The sequence below is a fragment of the Styela clava genome, chromosome 8 (assembly GCF_964204865.1).
Source record: "Styela clava chromosome 8, kaStyClav1.hap1.2, whole genome shotgun sequence".
NCBI classification, from domain to species: Eukaryota; Metazoa; Chordata; class Ascidiacea; order Stolidobranchia; family Styelidae; genus Styela; species Styela clava.
In genome coordinates this window covers 3136522-3159680 of record NC_135257.1, presented here as the reverse complement: position 1 = coordinate 3159680, position 23159 = coordinate 3136522, and the positions used below count along the sequence as shown (strand labels likewise).

At 32.5% G+C, this 23159-nt stretch overlaps 2 protein-coding genes across 2 annotated transcripts in view; both read right to left on the bottom strand.

The window, feature by feature from the left end:
- LOC120346300 (uncharacterized) overlaps positions 1 to 4031 on the bottom strand; it is a 42929-nt gene extending 38898 nt beyond the window's left edge. Inside the window, exons 1-6 of the mRNA XM_078115428.1 lie at positions 3768 to 4031; positions 3378 to 3610; positions 2630 to 2795; positions 1756 to 1971; positions 1148 to 1362; positions 475 to 619 (exon numbers count right to left, since the gene is read on the bottom strand). Coding sequence (XP_077971554.1) covers positions 475 to 619; positions 1148 to 1362; positions 1756 to 1971; positions 2630 to 2795; positions 3378 to 3610; positions 3768 to 3980 — 1188 coding nt within the window. The 5' untranslated portion in view covers positions 3981 to 4031. The remainder of the gene's footprint in view (positions 1 to 474; positions 620 to 1147; positions 1363 to 1755; positions 1972 to 2629; positions 2796 to 3377; positions 3611 to 3767) is intronic.
- Positions 4032 to 4273: 242 nt separating this feature from the next.
- LOC120346564 (uncharacterized) lies at positions 4274 to 22697 on the bottom strand. The gene is made up of 30 exons (XM_078115196.1): positions 22526 to 22697; positions 22122 to 22305; positions 20879 to 21001; positions 20209 to 20353; positions 19877 to 20027; positions 18718 to 19366; positions 18124 to 18395; positions 17176 to 17396; positions 16280 to 16800; positions 15600 to 15763; positions 15189 to 15405; positions 14271 to 14427; positions 13766 to 13910; positions 13290 to 13439; positions 12033 to 12250; positions 11556 to 11793; positions 11258 to 11351; positions 11026 to 11147; positions 10599 to 10822; positions 9963 to 10134; positions 9489 to 9713; positions 9071 to 9309; positions 8684 to 8849; positions 7890 to 8309; positions 7245 to 7303; positions 6946 to 7093; positions 6790 to 6867; positions 4824 to 5026; positions 4467 to 4620; positions 4274 to 4282 (listed from the first exon to the last, which is right to left on the bottom strand). The coding sequence occupies exons 1-30, from the start codon at positions 22655 to 22657 to the stop codon at positions 4274 to 4276; spliced, it is 6000 nt and encodes a 1999-aa protein (XP_077971322.1). The 5' UTR covers positions 22658 to 22697.
- Between the last annotated feature and the right edge of the window lie 462 nt (positions 22698 to 23159).

The window sequence follows — 23159 nt, the reverse complement described above, 5'->3', positions numbered from 1 at the left end:
CACCACTGATGTGTATACATCAGTTGCAAATCATTTAACTGCTTTTATCATGTCGGTTGGTGAATTTGTTATGTGCTGTAAATTGGAAACACTTGAAATAACGGGACCTAGTTATGACAATAATTTCTGTGATTCAATTTTTTTTTAAATATAAGGTTGCAAGGTTTTGCTTTATTTTTACAAACACACTAGCCTAAAATTGAAAACCAAAGATCTAGATAATAAATGGGCAAAAAATGGGTGAGAAGATTGCACTGGACTCCTGACGTGGTTTATAGAGTGGATCAAATAACTGCTGATAAGTTAGAGCTACCTTCACCCCCAAAGTCCATGCATACGAAACATCAACTAGTGAATTATACCTTGCATGAACTGGTAACCAGCCGAGAGGCCATGGTTTATCATATGATTCTATCCCTATGATTCCTCACTTTAGTTTAACACTAAGTTTTCGCAAAAACTAACAAATCTTACATTTGACTCATGTTCAAGAAGTTCTTTTGTATGCTGCAGATTTTCAATGCTTTTTATAATGTCAGAGTTGTTTTGTTCTATTGCATGTAGAATATCATGAAGAAGACCCACTGAAAGCACTTGCTCATTGTTGTAATCATGTAATCTAAACAGAGATATGGGCTTGTAATTACTACCAAATGTTATGAATAAAAGTTTTTTTAGCTTATTTACCTCAAAAGATCAATTTTAACCTAGCTTAAACTGAAGTGTCATTATAACTAAAACGGAAATGTTAAACAACAATTTTCTGTGGTGGGTATGTAAAAGAAAGGCTTAAACCATGGCTGCCCAGCCTGCAGACTGCTGGACTATTTTTTGCGGCCCGCCCAATAAAGTTACTAAGCGACCTTTTTAAATTTTTACTATGTTATATAGGCTTAAGTACCGGATTAAAATCGATAAGTATTAATTATTCATTAACTTGATTGATTTTATGTCAATAAACTTGCCATTTAGGTATTATGTGAATTCTAACGAAATCAGCACATGGCTGGTATCGAAGTTTGGTACAAACGTTAGTGGCCCGCAACGAATTTTGTCACGTGAAAGTGGCCCATGAGACGAAAAAGGTTGGGCAGGCCAAACTATCTTCTAAAATGTTTATAATGATAAGAAACAAATAAATGCTTACTTCTGACTTATGTTGATTTCCGAATTCTCAATTGCTTGGAAAGATTCTTTTAATACCGTCTTGTACTGAGTTTTAGTATCATTCGCCATATTGTTAATTTTGGATAAAAGATTTTCATATATCTCACTAATTTGTTTGCTAGTATCAATTAATCTATTTGCAATAGATGTGATGCTGAGTTCACTTTTGTCAATAGCTTCATTTGCATTTTCTATCTGTAAAAATATAAACAGTGTAGTTGTAAAAGTTTTCAACATGTTGAAACGGTTTTTGCTGGAAAAAATGTGATATATATAAAAATATTAATATTAAGCTAAATGGTAATCCAAATAATAACTAATTATCAAGAGATTGAATAAGGTTGAGGGTTTGTCCAAATTATTATAAATTTGTAAAATCGATCTGTAAAAAATATACTGGTATATATAATTCCTTCTATTTATAATTCAATTTTTGGTGTAATTAAATTTTAATTTTTTTGTGTGTCAAGTTTAATAATATAAAAGTTGGAAAAGGGAATGAAAATATTTTACCAAAATTACACTGAATTATTGATCCTAAATAATTACAAATATTACAAAAATTGTGACATTAAGACACATACATACCTTTAGATTAATACTTTCTACTGTTTGATTACTTTTATCAATATATGCAAGACAATATTCAACTTGATGCTGGTTCATCACAGATATGTTTTGAAAAATATGAATTTTCTCTGTTTGAACATCGTGTTGACTTTTCCATGATTCAGCCAAATCACTTATGTTCTGATTCAATGTTTTCAGCTTTTGTGATAGAAGTAATGTGGAATTGTTCACCAGCTAAAACATGAACAAATAAAAACTTCTTCAAATCCACGAAAGAAGGAAATATATCCTTGAATAGTGTATTGCAGATTCTTCAGCTCACTATGAAATATTTGTGAAAGAAAATAGCTTCCAAAACAGAAACATTTTCAGTAAATTCAAATAAAGTAAAAAAAAAGCCAACTATGAAATACATTTAGAAAAATGCTTAATATTCTGTGTGTGGACTGTCAAACTTGTACAGCATAAACATATCTAATTTATATTTTTCATTTATTACTCATTAAAACCAACTATTTATATTAATGTGATTTATATCAAGTGATTTGTACAAAGTTAAATTGAAATTGACGTACCATAAAAAAAGTTTGAATGCCAATAAATTTGAACAAAAAATATTTGAATGAAACTGTATTAATTTCAGCTAACATACATACGCTTACAAATATAATCTTCCCCATGTGAAAGTATAGTATGATCAAATAATCATCAGTAGATAAAAATGTTTATCTTCATTTAATAAAATAAAGTAGTAAAATTGTAACTCATAGTTTTACGGTACAGAATATAGTCATTGGTGACAATTGCATGCAGCTCTGAATTTGGAGGTTTTGGTCAAAACATCACTCACCTTTTTCTATTTATCAAATGTTCATAAATTGACGTTATTTACCTTAGTGTGCAACATATTCACTCCACTATATTCTTTTAAAACTTTTATATCAAAGGAATTATTTGTAGCTTTTTGTAGTACAGCATTTAGTTTATCTGAGAAAAGTCTGCTGGATACATTGAGCAACCCAGAAATATATATTGATCTATTATCCTGATCCAATATCCTGATAAAATGAGGTTACTTAAAATATGTAAAAATGCACATAGCATAATTATAACAGAGATAAGATACTTGGGACACACAACAATAAATCTAAATAGTAATAAGTCAATTTTATCATCATTTATGAACACTTGTATTAGGTTATATTATTATAGGTTGCAAGCATGACCTATGTAAAAAACATAATTTTATTTAGGCCAAGATTTTCCTTATTTTAGTTCTATTACGAGGGACTGACTGTCTGTGTTAGCCAAGTGAATATCCCCTTGCCCATAGCTTTCAGTCCCTTCACACAACTTGATGTAGGTAAAATATCCGAACAAAATTAGTTACCTCCATATTGGTACACATACTCCTGGAGCACCCATTTACTATTACAAAACCTAAATTTTCAGTTATTGACCTCATCTCTACTCAAACTGGGCTCGCGTATTTTGTTTCACATATGGCCTAGCAATATTTGACGCCACCTATGAATGCATCACAGAACTATCTGATTGGATCCTAGCCTGATTGTTTTTCCTTTAGAAATTTTGACTTTTAATTTAATTTCAATTAATTTAATTTAATTACACATACATACTTTTGTTCCAAATGTTTGTCAGTAATGTTCAAAATATTCAACTTTTGATATATTGAATTATGGCTATCCTGAAGACGTGCCAATTCATTTTCAGTCAATTTTTTTAATTCGTCCAGAGAATGATTCATATTCAGATGCACAGAGTCCATGTGAGAATGAGTATTGAACATTTCTTCAAACACATATGAGACATTTCTTTCAGTATGTTTCAATTTTTCCACAATATTTTCGATCTGGAAAAAAAGCGCTTTGAACAAACAAATTTGGAGCAATATGACATGTCATGCAACTTGTGCAAGTTTCTGCAGACCATGTTACTAATAATTATGACTTTTGTTTAGAATCTCAAGTACTATACTATATGAAATTTATTTTAACAATGACAACAACCTTTGAGTCAGCATCTTTGTTGTTCTGTTCCAAATATTCCAAGTTATGAGATATATTTTCTGTTGTGTTAACAACATTCAAAATTTGTAGTTGATGCTTTGATAATGTTGCAAAGATTTCATACGAATTCATTGAATACAATTCCAAGAAATCAGTTAGTTTGTTAGTTTGATTTTCTTGTTTTCTACTCATCAGTGATGACATATTATCCATCAGCAGTCTCAAATTGACAGTGTTGTTTGAAATATTTGATACATTTTCTTTCATTAGCTAAAAGTTTACAGAATTGAATATTATTAACGAAAGCTCAAAACTAGATATTATTTAATTCGTTTTGACATACAGTATTCAATATGGTATTCATTCACTAATAAAAAAGAAATTCAATTTAAAATATATAAAAAAAAAACATCCACAAAAAAAAAAAATTAATACTGCAGTGATTACTAACTATGTCTTAAAAATTGACAAAATGAGATCTGAAATTTGAGAAGGATAAAAATTCATTATCTTAGCTGCAAATAAAGCAAATGAATTTTAGGTTATTTTATAATATTGTTATTGCGGGCACTTCACAATATATCAATAAAAATTATATTTCATCCCTGAGTCATATAAAGTACTAAAACATTTGAAAACTTTGCTCAATGCATAGTTCGTTGAGAACATGGATGTTACAGATGTAACAAAATTACATACATTCAATGAATCCATAGCTGAAATGCCATGTAGTTGTAAATTTTTCACATCTTCAATGGTATATTTACTTTGTTTGAAGAGTTCACCTATTTTGATACTGACAATCTTTGATTCATTTACCAGGCGTGAAAAAGCAAGATTGCTCATAGAGAACCTGTTGCATAAAAATTTCGGAATTTATGAGTCTTGTAAAAACAGCTGACATGTAAAAAATTACTCACTAATATTTTCCCTATTTTACAAAAATGTTAGCAACAGTAGGATTAACTCATGCACATTGAGCCAAACACATCTAAATGTGTTTTTGTATTTACAATAGCCATCTATTGTATTTGAATATTCATATCAAAGCCTTACCTTGTATTTATCAACTTCTGAGATTCATTCATGAATGCCAACACCTTCATTATCTCATTACCAAGCACATTTTTCATTTCATTTATGCTGGGTTTTAGTTTTGCCAAGGTCTTTTTAGTGACATTCAATTCTTGGTCTGTTGCATATGACAAATTTGCAATTTTTTGATTGAGGTACATTGCCATTTTTTCTACATTTGTTATCTGTATGTATAAATATCATTGAAATAATGATGAACAAAGAAACGCGCCATTAATTCTGTGGTAGGTCAGCATATAATGCTTAGAAGATTGCAAGCCAATTATTTATATATGTGCTGAATACATTATTACATTCTTGTTATAAACTCTTGTCTACTATAGTATAGACCAGTGTTTCTCAAACTTTTTTTGCTCGCGGCGCACTGAGCAAATGAAAAAATTTGCAGCACATTTGTAAAAAAATGAAGGTCGTTTTAAACAAATTATTCCGCAAATGTTAATGCGATGTGTGTGCCTGTTTTAAGAAGCAATTGAAATGAGGTTCCGTCGCTCCATTTTTTGCTTTTAATTTCAGCCATAGCAGATAATCCGTTTTTCAGAGCCATGAAGAAGCAAATGGCTAGATTATTTTGATGGCTTTTGCATGGATGATCAAATATAATTTGTAAGCAAATAGACTTGTTGAAACTTGCTTTCCTGTTAGCCTAACTAAGAGCGCAAGTCAACATGGTGGAAGGTAGACATTTTGTTCACAAATACATTATGACATAACAATATAATTATAACATGACAATCACCTTTACTACAACAATAAGGCAAATGCACTAATATTACCAGTCTTATTAAATACTGGATACTCAAGTCTCACAAGCTTGCCCATTGCATGCATGCCTATGTGTAATACAAATCTAATATTCCAAAAAGCTCTGCAGCACACCTGAGTATCTCTTGCGTCACACAGTTTAAAAAAATAGGATAATAAGACAGATTGACATCCATCTATACCAGTGGTTCCCAAACTAGGGTCCGCGGACCTTTTGGGGTCCGCGAAGCACTTTCGGAAGGTCCGCGAAAGAAATCTGTTTTATGCCTCATAGTGAAATAATGCAAATATTAAGTGCTTAAATTTGCAAATTTGACGCCTTTTGAGCCCCACAATCACTGATCGTTCACTTTTTGTTTCGATCATGTGTCCCATTGTGATGTCACAAAGCAGCGGATCTATGACATCACAGACAAAGTTCAATTGCTGCCACTATAAGTTAACTAACTGCCGAGGTGTAGCTTACCCTGCCTTAGCGCGTCTGTTGGTATAGGATGGAGTTACAGTAGGTAGTTTATAATTATAAAGTATGCCAGTCCGCTTCGAAACGCTGTTTTACGCTTTTGTAGTGAGCGGTAGGTAGCGTTAACCAACTTTGGTTTTTGCGCAACCCTTCACCGTGAAATGTCATTTCAAACTTTTTTAATTCATGTTCACAGTAAGTGCATTTTCATTTTGGTGAATAATAAACTACTGACTGACGTTAAGTAGAGAGTAGTCAGAGAGGCACTACGTTTAGTTTTTAGCTGTCAAATTTAGCCTTTGACACACGGTAACGGTATGCATATATTTTTACGTTTTTCGCTCTGTAAAATTTATTTCAAAATGTCTTTTAAAATTGTGATGTTAGTTTATTGTGATAAACACAGGTGAAGAGAAGGATTTTCACTATACCGTACGACGCATTTATTTTTTTGTTGTGATCTTTTAATGTTTTATTCAAGTGCATAGGGCCGCGAATCATTAAAAAAATTGAAAGGGGTCCGTCGTGGAATTTTTTTGAAAAAGTTTGGGAACCACTGATCTATACAGTTTACCTCTCCCTTCGCATGTCAGACCATAGCCAACCAGTAATTAAGGAAAAACTACATCGACGAGGGAAATAAGTGAGGCAGTCTGTTGCTGCCTTTGAGTTATGAGTCTGTAAGGTATGAAAACTTACCTTTGATTTTACCACACCAATCTCCAAATCATTGTCTTGGGTATTTTTAGTCATGTTTGATATGATTCTTTGCAATATCTACAAACAAAATAATAGTCATGACTATTGCCATATTTATAAGTTATATTCATAAAAGTACACAAATATACAAAGTACCTTTATTTTTAATTTGTCAGATTTATCAGAAAGATTTACTAGGTTTAGATCCTCCGTGATATTAAGTATATTTTGTGTAATAATATGCAAATTGGTCTTCAGTTCGTCCAATTCGACTTTTTGTGTGGCTTCTTGTAGCATTGACATTCTTAAAAGAAAAAATACACTTAGCAAATTCCTTTTTTTATCTACAATGAATATAGAACCCTCTGTGAAATAAATGTTTTCTATTGTTCATTATGTGCCTAGTTGTAGTGGCATACGTGTGAGAATAAAAGATATATAGATGCAACCCATACCTTCGATTATTTGCAATAGTCTTATTGTAGTTCTCCAAAATATTTGATATGTTGATTATCTGTAAAATATATTATAATAATTTATATCATAATTTCCAATAAATTGAAAAAAAGAAATGTTATTAATGTTAATTATCATAAGTAGTGAATGCAACACCATAAATTAACTTTCATAAAACAGCTCCGGCGTAATGTCAAAAAAACACAGGGTATACAAAACTTCAAAATTATTTGGGTCCGGTCTTTCCAGAAATTATATTTTGACATTTCTAAACGCGGATTTCCTCGACCAGCTAATGATTATTAGCTAATCAAAATTGCTTATTATGGTGTCATAGTTCTTTTCATATATATTTAAAACTATAAAAGTCTTTTTATAAAAGAAATCTTTAAAAGTGGGGCTGATGATCTAAATTAATTGCGGTTCGAATCAAATACTCGAAAGGTCCGGATTCGGACAGCAGTCCGCCAGTTGAGTAACCATGCTATAGAGTTTGATTGGGTCATTGTTACAAGCATTTATGTTAGCTGAATAACTGAAACAGCATGATAGATAATAAACTAACACAGCTGGTTTATGCACACTAGAGACATCCTGAATTCACAATTATGACTTGGGCAATCATATCAAACATTCAAGCTTACCTGTTCCATAATACCAAGTTTTGTATTAAGTTGCTCTGCAATAATATAATCAACTCTATCACTCATGTTGGCAACATATATCATATTTTTGTTCAATTTTGATAAGACGGATTGCCCTGAATTTTCACTCATAGTTCTCAATTTGTTGTAGAAAATACTGTGATTATAATCAGACTCTCTCAGTGACTCATTAAGGCTTTGAATCAGTAATATGTTGCTCGAAATATTTTCCAGCAAATCAGCAGACACTTTGTTAAGACCATCGTAATGATTCTGAAGGGTAGTCATGTTTTGCACAGCATTTTTGAAATTATTGCTCAGTAGATTGAAGCTGTGATCCATATTTGTGTTTACATTTTGAATACTTTTTTGCATCGATGATACGTTTCTTGTCAGCCAGGGTAAAGATGTTGATATTTCCTGAACGAATATTTGTACATAAGTTATGTAGTTGAGGGTTTCCTAAAGTTATTCAAAAATTATTTGCTACCATGGATACTCTTCCAAAAAATACTTTGTCCTAGTTACTGTAATTACACCATATTTCATATTAGGATGAATGAAGCATTCAAATTGGAGATGAAAATAAATTTAGAAAAACAATACGATCTAAGAAGCTTGAATGATATATGCAATTATTTATGACAAGTCAATTCATTGCAAAAAATGCACATTGTAAAATAAAAATGACAACAAAAGAACACAAGAACAAATAAATGAATACAACCCCTTCTCAATGCAGGCATCTCTTGCAGTTATAAAACTTTTCCACAATTTGTTTTAACATCACTCACCATTGCAACCTGAGACACATTTTCCAAATAATTTTGTTGGTGATTCAGGAGAAATGTCATATTTGCAAGACCAATAGAGTAGATCTCTTTATTAGTTTCAACCACAAACGCAATCCTTTTTAAATTGTCAAAAAGTTTTTGAAGAGTAATATTTCCTTGAATATTTCTGTACACAGAATTTTATATTGGTAAGTTATGTATGATAACAATCAAATACGATAGTGACATATAAAGCCTATACATAAAGAACAATGAAGTGATGTGTATTTTCTCTATATTAGTGGAGTGCAATGTCTCATCCTATGAGCCGCCCTTAACAGGCCCCAAATTAGAACATCAATTTAAGGTAATCCCTTTAGTTACATAAAATATTACAATGTTCCATACCTTTTCTGTTCTGCAATGGCATTTTTAGCTAAATGTTTAGATATAAAGAATGTTTTGTTTGCCAACTCATGAAAATGACTTTTCATTTTGGATTTCAAAGTGTTCAATAATTCATTTCTGTGACTGTTCTGTTGAAGAATTGCAAACAGCAGTCGACTGGTTGCATCTACATCTTGTGAAAAAATTGATCCATTGTTAAATTCGTTTGAAAAGAGAATCTCATCGTCTTCCTTTATGACCTAGTGTTGTTGAAATAAATTGAACACAATTATAATTAATGAAACTGCAGTATTGAAAATAGTAAGATATTTGGTATGAAACTGAATTCATTTAACTAGCTCTTGTTTTTTAGTTTTCTTATTTGTCATTTCTTGTTTACAGAAAGTTGTATAAAATATAGATCTTTGGTTTAAATCACCTCTTTCAACATTTCTCCATGCAGATGCCATTGAAAATTGAGTTTTGTTAATATTGCCGATTCTCGTAACTTCATATCATCTGTGGTTTTTGATAAACTTTTGGCCATATCATCCAAAGATTCATAATTAATTTGGAGGCGATCCAACCTCTCATTTGTACCTAACAGAGACTCTTCTATTTCTAATCTTCCATTAGATAGAAAATCAACTATTCCATACAGTTCCTGATTAAAAGGTGACACATATGTAAATAATATATTTACAGATGAAGCTAGGTGCTACTGCTAAATGTAAATAAGTCACAAGATGACTTTAAAAATGACTTAGTGTACACAAGAAAACAATACCAACACATCCATCTTTCTTCATATAATTTAGAATGGGTCATATTATAGTTGAACTTGCCCCTTGAGAAAATAGTAAAGATACAATTTTCAAAACAAAGTATTACTAAAATTACAAATACAAAATACCTTTTGAATTTCTTTTAAACCTTGTAATTCTTTAGACTGCTCATAAAATTTCAAAGACACATTGGAATTTATCTTGTTCATTAAAAGTGAATTACTGTAGAATGTTTTGTTTAGTTCACTTATATCATGTAATAACTTTATTTTTATGTCTTCCACCAATATTAAATCAGATCTGCATAAAAAAAAAACACAAAGCATCATTTTGTACAGCACCTGAAAATTAATTCAATAATTATTTTGCCGACTGAGGGCACATGCTCAGATTGTAAGTAGAATAATGATCTGAGTATGGGCATATTATTTTTTATAAAAAACTTATCTCAAAGCAAATATTATGAAAAATAGGAAGTTATGAACAAAACTGAGAATGTTGTAATGCTATAAACGAACACGTTTCATTAAACACGGAAATCTTACATAAAAAAGTCACAGTAATAATCATTTACATCAATTAATTGATTCACTATAAATCAGTTGCTATAAATAAATTAAACAGTTTGAGCATTACAAATCAACCTAAGGCCATAAAAAATATGTGAACGTTTCCAAGCATAAATTGCAAGCAAAGAATGAATATTATTTTTGAAAGAAAGAAGAATATCCAATATTATTCAATCAAGTCATAACATCAACTACTTGTTTCTCATTTCATTATCAATTTCTTCTATTTTTATCAGAGTGTTGTTTAGTTCATCTTTTGTGCGAAGTATTTCAGCATCTACACCATTTAATCTTCTTTCATTATCTCTAGATATATTCAGCACTTCCAAAAGGGCTTCTTTTTGAGAATGTACAGAATTTGATAATGATCTGATTCGATCTGCATATTCAGATGAATCATTTTCAACAGTTGATTGAATCTTGATAAAAAAGTTATAAGTTATAGGTACCTAGCTGTCAAATTTTATACAGTGGCTGTAGTGTAGTCAAAACACACCATATTTTAGGTGATCTGTAAATCAGGTAAACATTATTTTGGTTCAATATTTGATAATTTAAATTGATGACATAGGATTAAAACGATTTAGATTAATAATTATATGTTAAAAAAATAGTGTCAAACCTCAAACATCTTGCTGTTTATTTTTGAAAATTTCATTTCATTTCTCCTTATTTCTTTTGATAAAGATTGAACATTTCTGGAGAGGACGTTCTCAGTATCTTCGATGGAAACTTTCTGGAGATCTGATCAACAAAATGATTATTTTATTTTAGGGCGATTAACCACAGCTTAACTTAATGGTATTCCATCCAATACTGTGTACAATTCAAAGTATTTTAATAAAATTACAAACCGATCATTCTTGCCAGAGAATTGACATCAATTGTCAAATTGTATAATATATTGTTTCTTACAATTTCTTCATCGCGGAATCTTGAAATTCGAATCTGCAATGTTAAAAGAATATTTCAAATATTGAATATTAAATAATAATTTCAAGGGTTTTTTAAATATCTACACCTCTCTGGTCTATCAGTATTGTTCATTGGAAGTGAAAAGCTAAAAGTATAAAGAAGCATAAAAATAAATCAGGCATTGTTGAAGAAATATGTCTAGATATTTTATAACAAGTGATATGAATTAAAGTGTACCTCATTCAGCATACTAGTGGAATTGACACGGTAGATCTTTGCCCTGAGTTCATTTGCAGCAGAATGTAATTGTTGTTCCTTTGAATGTGTTCTTTGTTTCTCTTCATACAAGGATAGTTGTAATTGATGTATCACAGAAACCGTCGAGTTCATTTCATTACAAAGTGAGGTGATAGAATTACTGTTTTCTGCAATCTTTTTATCATGTGAAGAAGCAACTTTCTCAAATGCATCAATTCTGTAGAATATAAGAAGTGATATCTATTCCTGATGTCAGGTAACTTAACCTATTACAATCACAAAAACTTCGAGAATGGAGGTTGTTGGTTCAATTTGTCTCGTACTTTGACAGTGAAAAAGCTGCAACATACTAGTAGAAAAATTAACTATTAAATGGCATTGTGGGTAAAATAAACCACTTCCAAAAATTACAGGTGAGAATACAAAACATATGCAGACTGAATTTATTTTCCAAACCTAGTTTTCAGAAAATTGATATTCGCAGTTTCTTCTTTCACATGTTTTAAATCAGCTGTAAGAGTCTGGGCACTATCTACGGATTGAAGCAAATCTTGCTTTATTGTTCGAATTTCATTGTCCTGTGATCTGAAATTTTCTGCATTTGATTCAGTTTTTTTATCGACAACATTCAGCATTTGAATATTTGATTGCTGTTGTGATTCCAATCTATGGGCCTGAATATAATTATGAATTATACTCCATGGAGTATTGCAAATAACAAGACTCTATACAAGCAAACGTACTATGACATCTTCATCGATCAAATGAAATATATACTCAACTCGAGGCAGTCTTCATTCCCAGATACAAAATACAAAAAAACGGTGCTCCTGAAGTATGTGCACCAAGATGTCACATAACCTTAACCCTAACCTGGTACACATACTATGTTCAGGTTGTGCACCATCTTGGTGCACATACTTCAAGGACCAAGGAGGTCCAAAAAAAACACCTGGTGACAAGCTTATACTTATCAAGTATGTCTTTAATTTTGGTGTCAGATATAATTTAAGATCTTGACTCTGTTAGAATTATTAGTGTATACCTTGTTTGAAAAAAATATTCTGAAGAATATAAAGTACAGGTATAGGCAGTAAATTTCCTATGTTTTCTACGTTTTAAATACATGTACAGGATGTCCATAAGGTCTGGACACATAGAATAAATAGATATTTTTAGTATGTAATTAAAAGTAATATTATTTTCACTATTCATTTTTATTCAAATAACATCTTCAATATATCATTTGCAATGCAAATATTAATGCATTTCACAAAACTGGCATGCAATAAATCTACATGGCTGTCAGTTTTGATACATTCAATTTTTATTCGTTGAGTGCATTCAATCAGTGATTTTTGTTGAGTACACTTTCCTTTATACTGTGGTGAACAGGGAGACCACTCCGCATCACCATATCTTCCAATCTAATTGGGAGAATTTCACTCAAGCAATCTCTTACATTCATTGCAAAATGGGCAGGAGTGTCATCCAGTTGGAATGATCACCCTGGAATTCTTTCACTAAGAGTGGTTGAGTGACAATTTTTCTAATTGGATTGGACAAAATTGATGGACATCCCGTACAGTATATTGGTGGGGGAACTGTATGAAAAAACAAAAAAGGAATTTATTTTGAAGTGATAAAGTATATTAGGATATAAATTGCCTTTTTTCGAAATATTTAGGACCTCCAAATATAACATATACCAACCTTTATCTTTAGAGTATCAACAGCTATCCTTATATCTCTAGTTCTGTTCAAAGTATTTCTGATAGATTCCTCCAATACATCAACTTCAAATTGCATATTGTCCCTATCTTGTTTCAAGTTGTCAATTTTTCCATTTGAAAGTTTTGAAGCCTTGAGTGTAGAAAGAAGGACATTCGAATGAAAAAAAATTGTAGAGGATAATTCTGATACTCGTAATGAGCGAATACATTACAAACTATTTCCTGTCAAATTTGGTGTACATTATTGCCATGGTGCAATGTTTTATTGTGGGATCAGCATATAGGCTGCCTATATATGTAATTTAGTGGTCTATAATCATACTTAAATTTGGCAGGAAACTGGAGGTATATGTTGTAATTGATATATACTTAAAGTGAAATTCAGACAGTTGAATTTTCAAAAATATAATGATAAAGTATGTTGTCTAGGACATATACTGATTAAAAATAAATCACCTCTTTAGTTTCCAGTAAGGAATGTTCTATTTCATACAATTTTTCTACGTTAGAACGTTGGGCTGCATTTTTATTCTCCAAATCAGATTCTACGCTATCAAGCTGAGATTTTTGTTGCTGGTTGTCATTTTCACATTTAACTACTCTGTAACATTATAAAAAAAAAGGTCACTATATTTTTAGCATATATATGCGTAATCAAAATACAAGTATTTGTTTGATTTTTTTTTATATGATATTTATGGCTATTTCAGAATTTGACCAAGGTGCTATCTTGTTTGTATGGGGGACGTCTTTGAAATGGGATGACTGGTAGTGGTGGCCAATGCCAGTGAGCCACTGGAGAAAATTAGTTATTATTGAAATTGAACAATTGGAACTTACCAAGATCTAAAACACTCATAAAAACTTCATATGTATCCAATATCCTACGTAGGTATAATAGGCTAAATGAAGGTAATATTAGTCATTTCTGTATTCAATGTGTAAAAGAACATTTATTTACCTTGATTCAATATCAGATAAACCTATAGCAAAAACACGTTGCTGCAACTTGTTCGCGGTGTATAAAGCCTGCGTTGCATTGATTTCGTATTTCAAACTCTCAATTGCCTGCTTCAGTTCAGCTACATTGTAGAAAAGTTGTCTTGTTGCATTAGATGCTGATGTATGTAAATACAACAATGTATTATTGACAAAAATATCATTACACCTACAATTCTAGTGCTACAAATATGATTCCAATGAATACACATGAAAAATAAAGTAAATATTAATGGCATTTCCCAACCAGAAATATGGATGTCCTAGAGATACCCAAGTTGAACCGAGTATGTGTTTATGTAACACAAGTTAGATGCCCGAATGATACACATTCATATTTTTTTATCTTTCTTTATAAATGTTTTGTGTGTGTGAGATGGGTAAACTGGCACATGTATTTCGGCATGTCTTAAAATTTATTAAAGGTTTTGCCAGTTTCCTGATTTTCACAAACTTTTGTGTGTTCATTGTTTTGTGTATGTCTTTTTTTGACGCTCCAGAAGTATGTGCATTAAGATGGCGCACAACCTGAACCCTAACCTGGTACACATACTATGTTCAGATTGTGCGCCATCTTGGTGCACATACTTCTAGAGCTTCCTTTTTTGGAGGAAATCAAAATAAACTTTCACTTACACTATACACCTAAACTTGTGTAAATAATTTCCTGTGAGTGGCAGAAAAATTCATGCAAATTAGATATGCGAAGATTCAGAAAACCTTGTGTATTGGTTACATGCTGGCATAAGAGTGAAAATGGCAGAATATTTATTACCAAATCATTGTGAATCAGTTCTACTATATTATATTCATATTATTTATCTGGCATATTGTATGATTTAATTACCAAGAAGGCAGCAAAGTAAGTGGTTTTTATTACCCATAAATTCATATTTGAATTGTTGTTTAAGCAAACGGATCGATGAGCTCTGATTTGCTGAATTTATCACGATTCCATCCAGTTCTATCTGATGGTTATTAACATTGTTTTTTATTTGTTGTATGGAGGATGAAATATGTTGCATTTTCTGTTCTACAGATGCTAACTTTTCTTTGTTTTCTGATGTGAATAGTCGTGTTCTGTTCGAAATCTGTCTCTAAATATCCAATAAAAACAAAATTGTAAAGAACGTAAAGAACAGATTTTAATCAGCTACCAATTGAATGTTCTACATGTAATATTAGGTATATCAATAAATGTACACTACTTTGGTTGGTTGAATTAATCTGTACAAAAACACAAATATTTTATGACTGAACTTTTGATTTCATAGGTATAAAATTACATTACTTGTCTCACGACCATCATTCTTGTGCTCTCTACTGCCTGATCAACAACATTAAATTTTGTTTCCAGCATTCTCAGCTTTTCCTCTAAGGTAGTTGTGAAATGTCCGGCTCTTCGAATTTCCATCTTTGTCTCCTCCATAGTCCGCTTTTGTTGATTGACACTGTCTAAGAAATGGTATACAACATCATGAACAACGAAACAATATAGGGTATAGGGCATAAATATAACACAAAACCTCGAAAATGATTATTTAACAAAATAAAGAATTAAACGCCATCAACATTGTATGGATATTTAATTTGTACATATTGATGAAACGTTGTCTTCACATAGATCAATCGTTTCAAGATTACAGTTTAGACTCAGATTGTAGGGAATAAATTTATAAAACCTCATTCGTTCACACAGGCACAGTTACTACGTTTAAGATATAAAAACTGTGGGATAGTTAAAACTTGAATTTTAGTTACTGTTACCATTCCTGTTTTAGCGACTTTGTTAACTCAAACAACTGTTATGTCAATACCAATTATAACTACCGTAATATCTCGATAAATTTCCATTTGCTCGACCACGAGAAACAATTTAAAATTACGAACTTTTGAATGGTCTAAAATTGTTCGTATGCAGAATATTCAATTATTGAAATTATTCACAAAGTTTCTTACGAATTAATTTACCTTCTACAAACTCAAGCTTTTGCTTCATTAAGTTCTTTTCTTCCAATTCTTGTATACGATGTTGCTTGATAACATTAACATCTGTCGTCAAATCAAGAATATTATTGACTGCTTCAGTTATCGATGCTTTGCTGTCTTCAGCTGTATACTGAAGAATAGAAATTTCATTTTCTGTTTTGGTTTTCCATGTATTGGTCGATTCTTTTAATCCAAACAGCGATAATTTTAAGCCATCTACTCTGTTAGTTATTTCAAGTTGCGATCTTTGACTTTTTGCTTTTTCTATTTCTGAATCCCGCTTGAAATCATCAAGCGCAGTACTCAAAGCGTTAGTTTTTTCGTTGAGTACTGTATTTTTACTATCATATTCTTCAGCTTTCGATCGAATCCTCTGTATTCCGTACATTATATCTGTCATATTTCTTTTAGTGGTGAGTGCATAAAGTCTTATTTGCTTTTGAGTATCTCTCAGAGTGTCAGATATCTCTGTCAGTTTTTCTTGAGAATTTTCTTGTCTGAATCTATGCAGTCAAATAAGAAAATACATAACTATTTTTAATATGTGCATGCAACGGGTATGACCATAATCAGCCAATGAATAATAAATACTTTTCAAAAGTTAGTCAGCCATGTGCTCAGTACACTAATCCGTACTTTGTTTAGGAAGCACGCTAGTTTTATTGCAGCTATTGGTTGTACGTGGTTGTACTACTTCAAGTAAATTCAATTGTGGATAACGGTAAAGCAATTTCGAATTTTAAAAGATCCATGATTCTTACTTACTCATCACTACAAATCTAATAAGTGGGAATGGAATTCCGGATGCCCTGTGAATTAAAGTATCGAAAAATAAATCGAGATATAGTATTCAAAGTATCTTTATATGGATTGCTTACGTTATATCACTTGTTAAAGATCGCAGTTCTTGGACATCCAGGTCAATTTCATCCAATTTCCGTTTACTCTCTGTCACTGTTGTCTTGATTTCATCAAATGAGTCGTGTACTTTTGTGACATCACCAGAATTTCTCAGAACCAAATTTCGTAAATTTATTGTGCTTGCCACGTCTTCCTTCAATCTGATTATTGATGGAAGTTCGTGAGAAAAAGTTCGTATCTGAATTAAATGGATAGTTCTCATAAAATATGAAATTCTTCTTTGGTAATTTCAGGCAAGGGGTAAAATATCTTGCTCATTGCCGTCTTGCTCATTGACAAGAAGAAAAGGTAATAATTATCGTCCGAAGTGTTTCATCGCAGGGGTAAAATAGAATACAAGCTTGCAGTTTGAGTTTCATTGTAAGGCGAATAAAGTGGTTTTAGATGGATGTCACAGCTATTTGCCCCATTATCCATAGGAGGGAATGTAATACAAAGGTGGAGTTAAAGAAATATGTTACATCCTGAGGTAGTATGGACGTGGTAATTAACATCATTCTGATAATATATTTTCCAATTTTTACAAATATTCTTGCGTATAGTTTAGCAGGGGCATAGCCAGAGGGTGGTTTTGGGGGTTGGCCCCCACCCCTTTAAAATGTAAAAAAGCATCTTTCTGTATCATACATAGCAATTTTTAGGTACTCGAAACGCTTTTCAAACCCTCATGACTCATGGAAACACACGTTTTCTGGCGTTCGGTCGGACCTGCTATAGCGGTCTCGATCTAACTTGACAAATAGAAATTTCAGAACTCGCCCCTTTGAAAATTTCTGGCTTCCTGTAATTTAGTGTGATCATATTTTCATTAATATTTTCTTGTTTAATGAATGATAAACAAATATGCGTGTATGTCTGTTCACATTTTCAAAAGATGATATAATTTTGTTCCTAAACTACAATACCTCCGACTCCAGATACGCAATATGACGAGATGTGTTTGCAACATTTGCTAACAGTCCAACATTGTTTTTGACTTGCTTATTTATTCCGAACATTGCATCACCAATCAACAATTTCACGTCATTCTTTGTCAGTGCATTGGTGTCTAATGGATTTATCAGTTTTTCTTGCTTGAATAATTCAATTTCATTCTCCAGATGTGAAATCCTCTCGTTTGTGCTTTTATTAAATTGTTGGAAATCTTCTTCATTGACAGCATTTCTCAACTTAAGACCTGAAAGTGAGAGAAAGTTCAAACTGCAATATAAAATATTTTGATTTTGACACTCTAATTCGAAGTTTATTATATTCATCACAAATTTTATGAATTTAACCAGATTGCGATCCTATCTCATTCGAGATATAAAAATGTCTGGCGTTTGTCATAGATGACCGTCGTGGACTTTGTGCATGTATTGCCAAAATCCGGTTAAAACTGAGATTTTGAAACAGATTTCAACAAGGAATTTTGCTCTCTCATCCGAGCAAGGCTATGTATAAGCATCAACTGATATGGAAGAAGCAACTATTCATGGAAGTCATATTGAATACCACACCTTCTATATTTCTTATTCTACGTCGAAGATTTATTATGGCAGAATTCTGACGACGATCATCTTGAGTCTTCTCTCGTATAGATTTCACAGCAGCTTCTAGTATTCGACGATTCGATCTTATTCCTCCAACTAGTTCTGCATTAGCTCTCTGAAACGCAGAGCGGACGACATCGAATCGAACATTAACATTTTCCACCTCCTGAGACCTATTGCTTTGAACTTCAGTGATATCTTCGAGTGAGCTTTCTTGGATTTCAACGCGAGAGAATATTAAATCAAGCCGCTTAGATAATTCATGAATAGAAATGTTCAATTCTTCGTTCTCCATTCTAACATCAAGTTCGCTAGTACTCTCAGATTGATTTAGTACTTTTAATCTTTCTTCAAAGCTATGAAGCTTGTTGCCAAACTCCAACAAAGCATTTTCAATCTCAGAATTTGATACTATTCGCGCAACTTGAGATCTATTGAGATTGGCACCCTCTGTCAGTGGATAGTCTCCATCGAATATTTCAAAGTGGATGAGTTGATCACTGATATCGTCATCCAACGTTCCATAATCGTATTCTTTTTGCTCTCCTGCGCTTTCGTTTGATTTAATCAGGCTTTGTAATGTGCCGGCGAGTAGTTTGGTGTTTTTATCTAGGACCTGCAATTTATCAAATCTTTTAGATACGGATGGTTGTGGTTGATCTAAATATCGGTTATTTATTTGAAATGGACATCAGACAATTTTTTAGTTGCAACTACAATGAGTTATATTAATTTTTGGTAGATTTTATGGATGATTTGATAAGAACTAACCTCGAAGCAGAAAGGATAAAATATGAAATATACGATTTTCAACCTACACGTGCCAACACAGAAACGAGCATCATTATTTGGAGCTAAGTAAAATTGGCAGTACATGATGACATTTTTCTTCGTAGTTTGTTATTAGAAGGCTGGTACGTGAGAGCTTGAGACAAACTAGCGGTAAGGGTCAATTTACTTTCAGACGAAAGTTTCTTCTCAGATATTATCTCAATAAATATCTTAATGATGTATGTGACGGAAATAGTCAAAGTAGAAAGCATATAGCAAATATTGGGACAATTTTATTCGAATAATTATAGCGTGCCCCAAAGTCACAAGGTAAATTGATGAGATGTAAAAATACCATTGAGGCGTTTTCTACGTTGGAGATTCGGTGCAGAAGTTTAATTTCTATTTCTGAGACATTTCGAACAAAGTTTTCACAGCAATGGGTTGTTGTTTTTTCGAAATTGTCATCTTCAATTTGCTGAATTTTTGATTGAATGGCTTGCATCCTGTTTGAAAGAAGTAAAACGATATTTAGACACTAGTGAAAATGGTAGCACAAATCAAAAACCCTTTTTAAACATATCATAAATAATGCTACCATGGTAATACGTCTGTGCAAAATCTCTTAGGGAAGAGAACAATAAATTCTGAAAATAAAACATAAGCAATTTTTATTCGCTTTCTCACCTGAAATTCTGTGATTCCGAATCATTCAAACATTTCTTTATAAGACTGGAATGGATGGAAACACTTTCTTTCAAATACCCAAGGCTTTTTGAAATTTCTAATATATCACTACCAGTGTTATCCTTGCTTATATACAAATCATCATCTGTTGAAAGCAATTATATAATAAATTGGATGAAAAAATTTCGAGTAATAGAAACGTGTTGTAAAGTACAAACGATCGCCGGTTGCCATTGTCTCTGAATACTCTTGCTGTAATACAGATGTTTCAGATTTTGTATACTGTCATTTTGAGAGAGAATGTCAATGTATTTACAAAACCAGCGTTTTGTTCTTATTATGATAAATGATTATTCATAAATTTATTGGCTGAATTTGCAAAAGCCAATATTTGAGACATTCTTGAAAACGTTGAACCATCGAAACGAAAATCAGTGCTAGAGTACCGAGAATTTTGCATCATTTGAAAATTGCATTTGAGATCTGAACATCTGACCCCTGATTCCTGGATCCAATATGGTCTAGTCATTATTCATTGTAGCATGAGCGAGTTGTCGCCTTTTACTTAAAAATATTAACAGTGCACATGAGGATCCTTGGACATTCGTCCTCAAATCATCGCAATTTAACCGATACTCTTAGTTTACTTTAATAGTAGTTACGAACATACCGTTAGTTCTCAAAACTTCCGAATTGCCATGTTTCATCATCTCCACTTCTCGTTCAATACGATTGAGTTTGTCTTCTGTTTTTTTAATTCGAGTTTCATGATCATTCGTGATATCAAGTATTCCTGCAAAACACGTGCGTTTTGAGGTACAATTCAATATATTCGCCGTTTCCTTTCATAAGCAAGTTTTTTGTTGCGGTTCCAAGCTATACATTCAGATGTTCGATATTTATCATGATGTGTAAGAGGAAAACCGATAAAATGCTTGATCATAGAGCATACTACGTCGCCGGAGAGTTTCATGATTTGAAGGGCTCTACCGTTGAAATGGGCGATTAGGGGCATTTCCCCCAAATATAAATTTGAACGAGCGTAGCGCAGATGCTCGTCAGTTGCAAACGTATTCGAGGACTCCAGCCGATGCACATGCCTTTCTCTAGTTTCACGTCATGCTGACAGTGCACGTGTGTTCATATCACTTAATAAACAGATCATCTGAGAGCAATAAACCGAATTTAAGGTATTTCATTTCAACGCATACGAATATACGGTAAATATAAGCTGAAGAAAAATTTTCTACATCGTTCAGATAATAAAAGTCCATCCAAGTATTCCAGATCTGAGAGTCCCATTTATAGGATCCATGATTTTGATACTGATGGTTTTGCAATACCAATAATTTTGAAACGCTTTTTCAGATATTGCCCCCAAACCGATACAAACCAGTGTACCTCGAGCAACGTTCACAAGTAGAGTACTAGCTTGTAGTTACACATTTAGGAAAATAGCTTATCGCGGAGCTTCTCAACATGAAAATTGAAGCGTACTGATCCTGGTAATGCGCGACGATGCATACGTATGCATAAAAATGGGCTGTCAAAAAGCATAATTATTTTTACCGGGTTATGCCAGAAGAAAAGCCCATTAGCAATTGAAAATCAAAACGTTCTCTCAGTTCACTGCGCTCAGCTGCGACTGGAAACAAACCTCTCAAAAACGAGGTTCATAAAAATCCCTACAAAATAACCGCCAAGATCCAAATTCCCATAAAACGCTATATTTTTGTTTCTCTAATTGATAGGTTTGGTGGAATACTAGCACAACTTTGTGCATTACAATTGCACCCTGTCGGTAAAAAAAGTCCGTCAATTTACCAAAAGTTCATGGTAACTTCGCATTTCAAAGTATCGTAAAGCTTGAAACTCGCTCGCCTATTTGCAGGAGAATTATAACAAATATTTACCACTAAGCCTTCTTGAAATTGTTGCTGACAATGTTATAGACAATCTACTTTCCAAAGAAGATAAGGTTGACTTCATGAGCTTAACATCTGTGTCGATTCTTCGTAATGAAACATCGACTTCATTCATCCAGGGCGTACGACCACGTTGCCTCTGAGAAGTAGGATTATACGATCCTGGAATTCTCTGTCGTAGAAAACTTTCCGTTAATACAGTATATATGGAATGCTACTGTATTTATGCCTAATTTTTACAATTATATATTTAAATTTTTAGTCTTTTACACAATACATAAAGTGCAAATGAACTATTGAACTGAAGAACTTATGACTCTATTGAAATAAGAGCTCGAACCAAATAGCTTTAAATACCCGTATTTTCCTTTAATCGCCACGCCAGCACTTACCTGATGCTGATATACAGGCTGAGCAGGTCTAACGCGAGATCTAGTTTGTCCATCACATTTGTCGATAAATGTCACCAACACTGCAATGGCGATAACGACACTTATTGTGACAGAGAAGTTGTGGAACACCATTTCCACAAGATCTGTCTTCCTGTAACTCGCTGAAGCTTGCTCATTCGAACTGCGTGCATACGCAAAATGGACTCTGTTTTAATTCAGGGACAAGGGGTCTGTGAATGCCTTGGAAATTTTTTCTCTTATGGTGCTGTAAGAAAGTTGCACTTGTGAAGGTTGAACTGAATGTGGGCCAATGAAATATCGATATTGCGTTGTCACAGCACCTTCAATCAAGCATGACATAATAAATTTTTTCGTGGATGCTGAGCGCATCATCGACCGAGTAAATATGCAATCAATGTAAAATTGTATTTTGGATAAAATATGAATAGAGTATCTATTTTACTTCAGGAAGTCTGGATGCAACTCTCAACATGCGCATACATTTACTTTGTGTACATTTACAGTAAAGTAGGTTATCTTGAACATGTTTGCGTATGGAATGTTCCAAGTGTTGTCGCATAAGTAATGTAGGTCAAGCTACTGAATTAATTTGATATATCTCCAATATTTACAC

Excerpts from the sequence above, each read along its gene's own strand:
- LOC120346564 (XM_078115196.1), bottom strand. The coding sequence starts at position 22,657 with ATGGTGTTCCACAACTTCTCTGTCACAATAAGTGTCGTTATCGCCATT. Across the intron at positions 20,028-20,208 it reads TCGGAATCACAGAATTTCAG|GATGCAAGCCATTCAATCAA; the intron begins GTGAGAAAGCGA and ends TCTTTCAAACAG. Across the intron at positions 4,621-4,823 it reads CAGAAGTTGATAAATACAAG|GTTCTCTATGAGCAATCTTG; the intron begins GTAAGGCTTTGA and ends TTTATGCAACAG.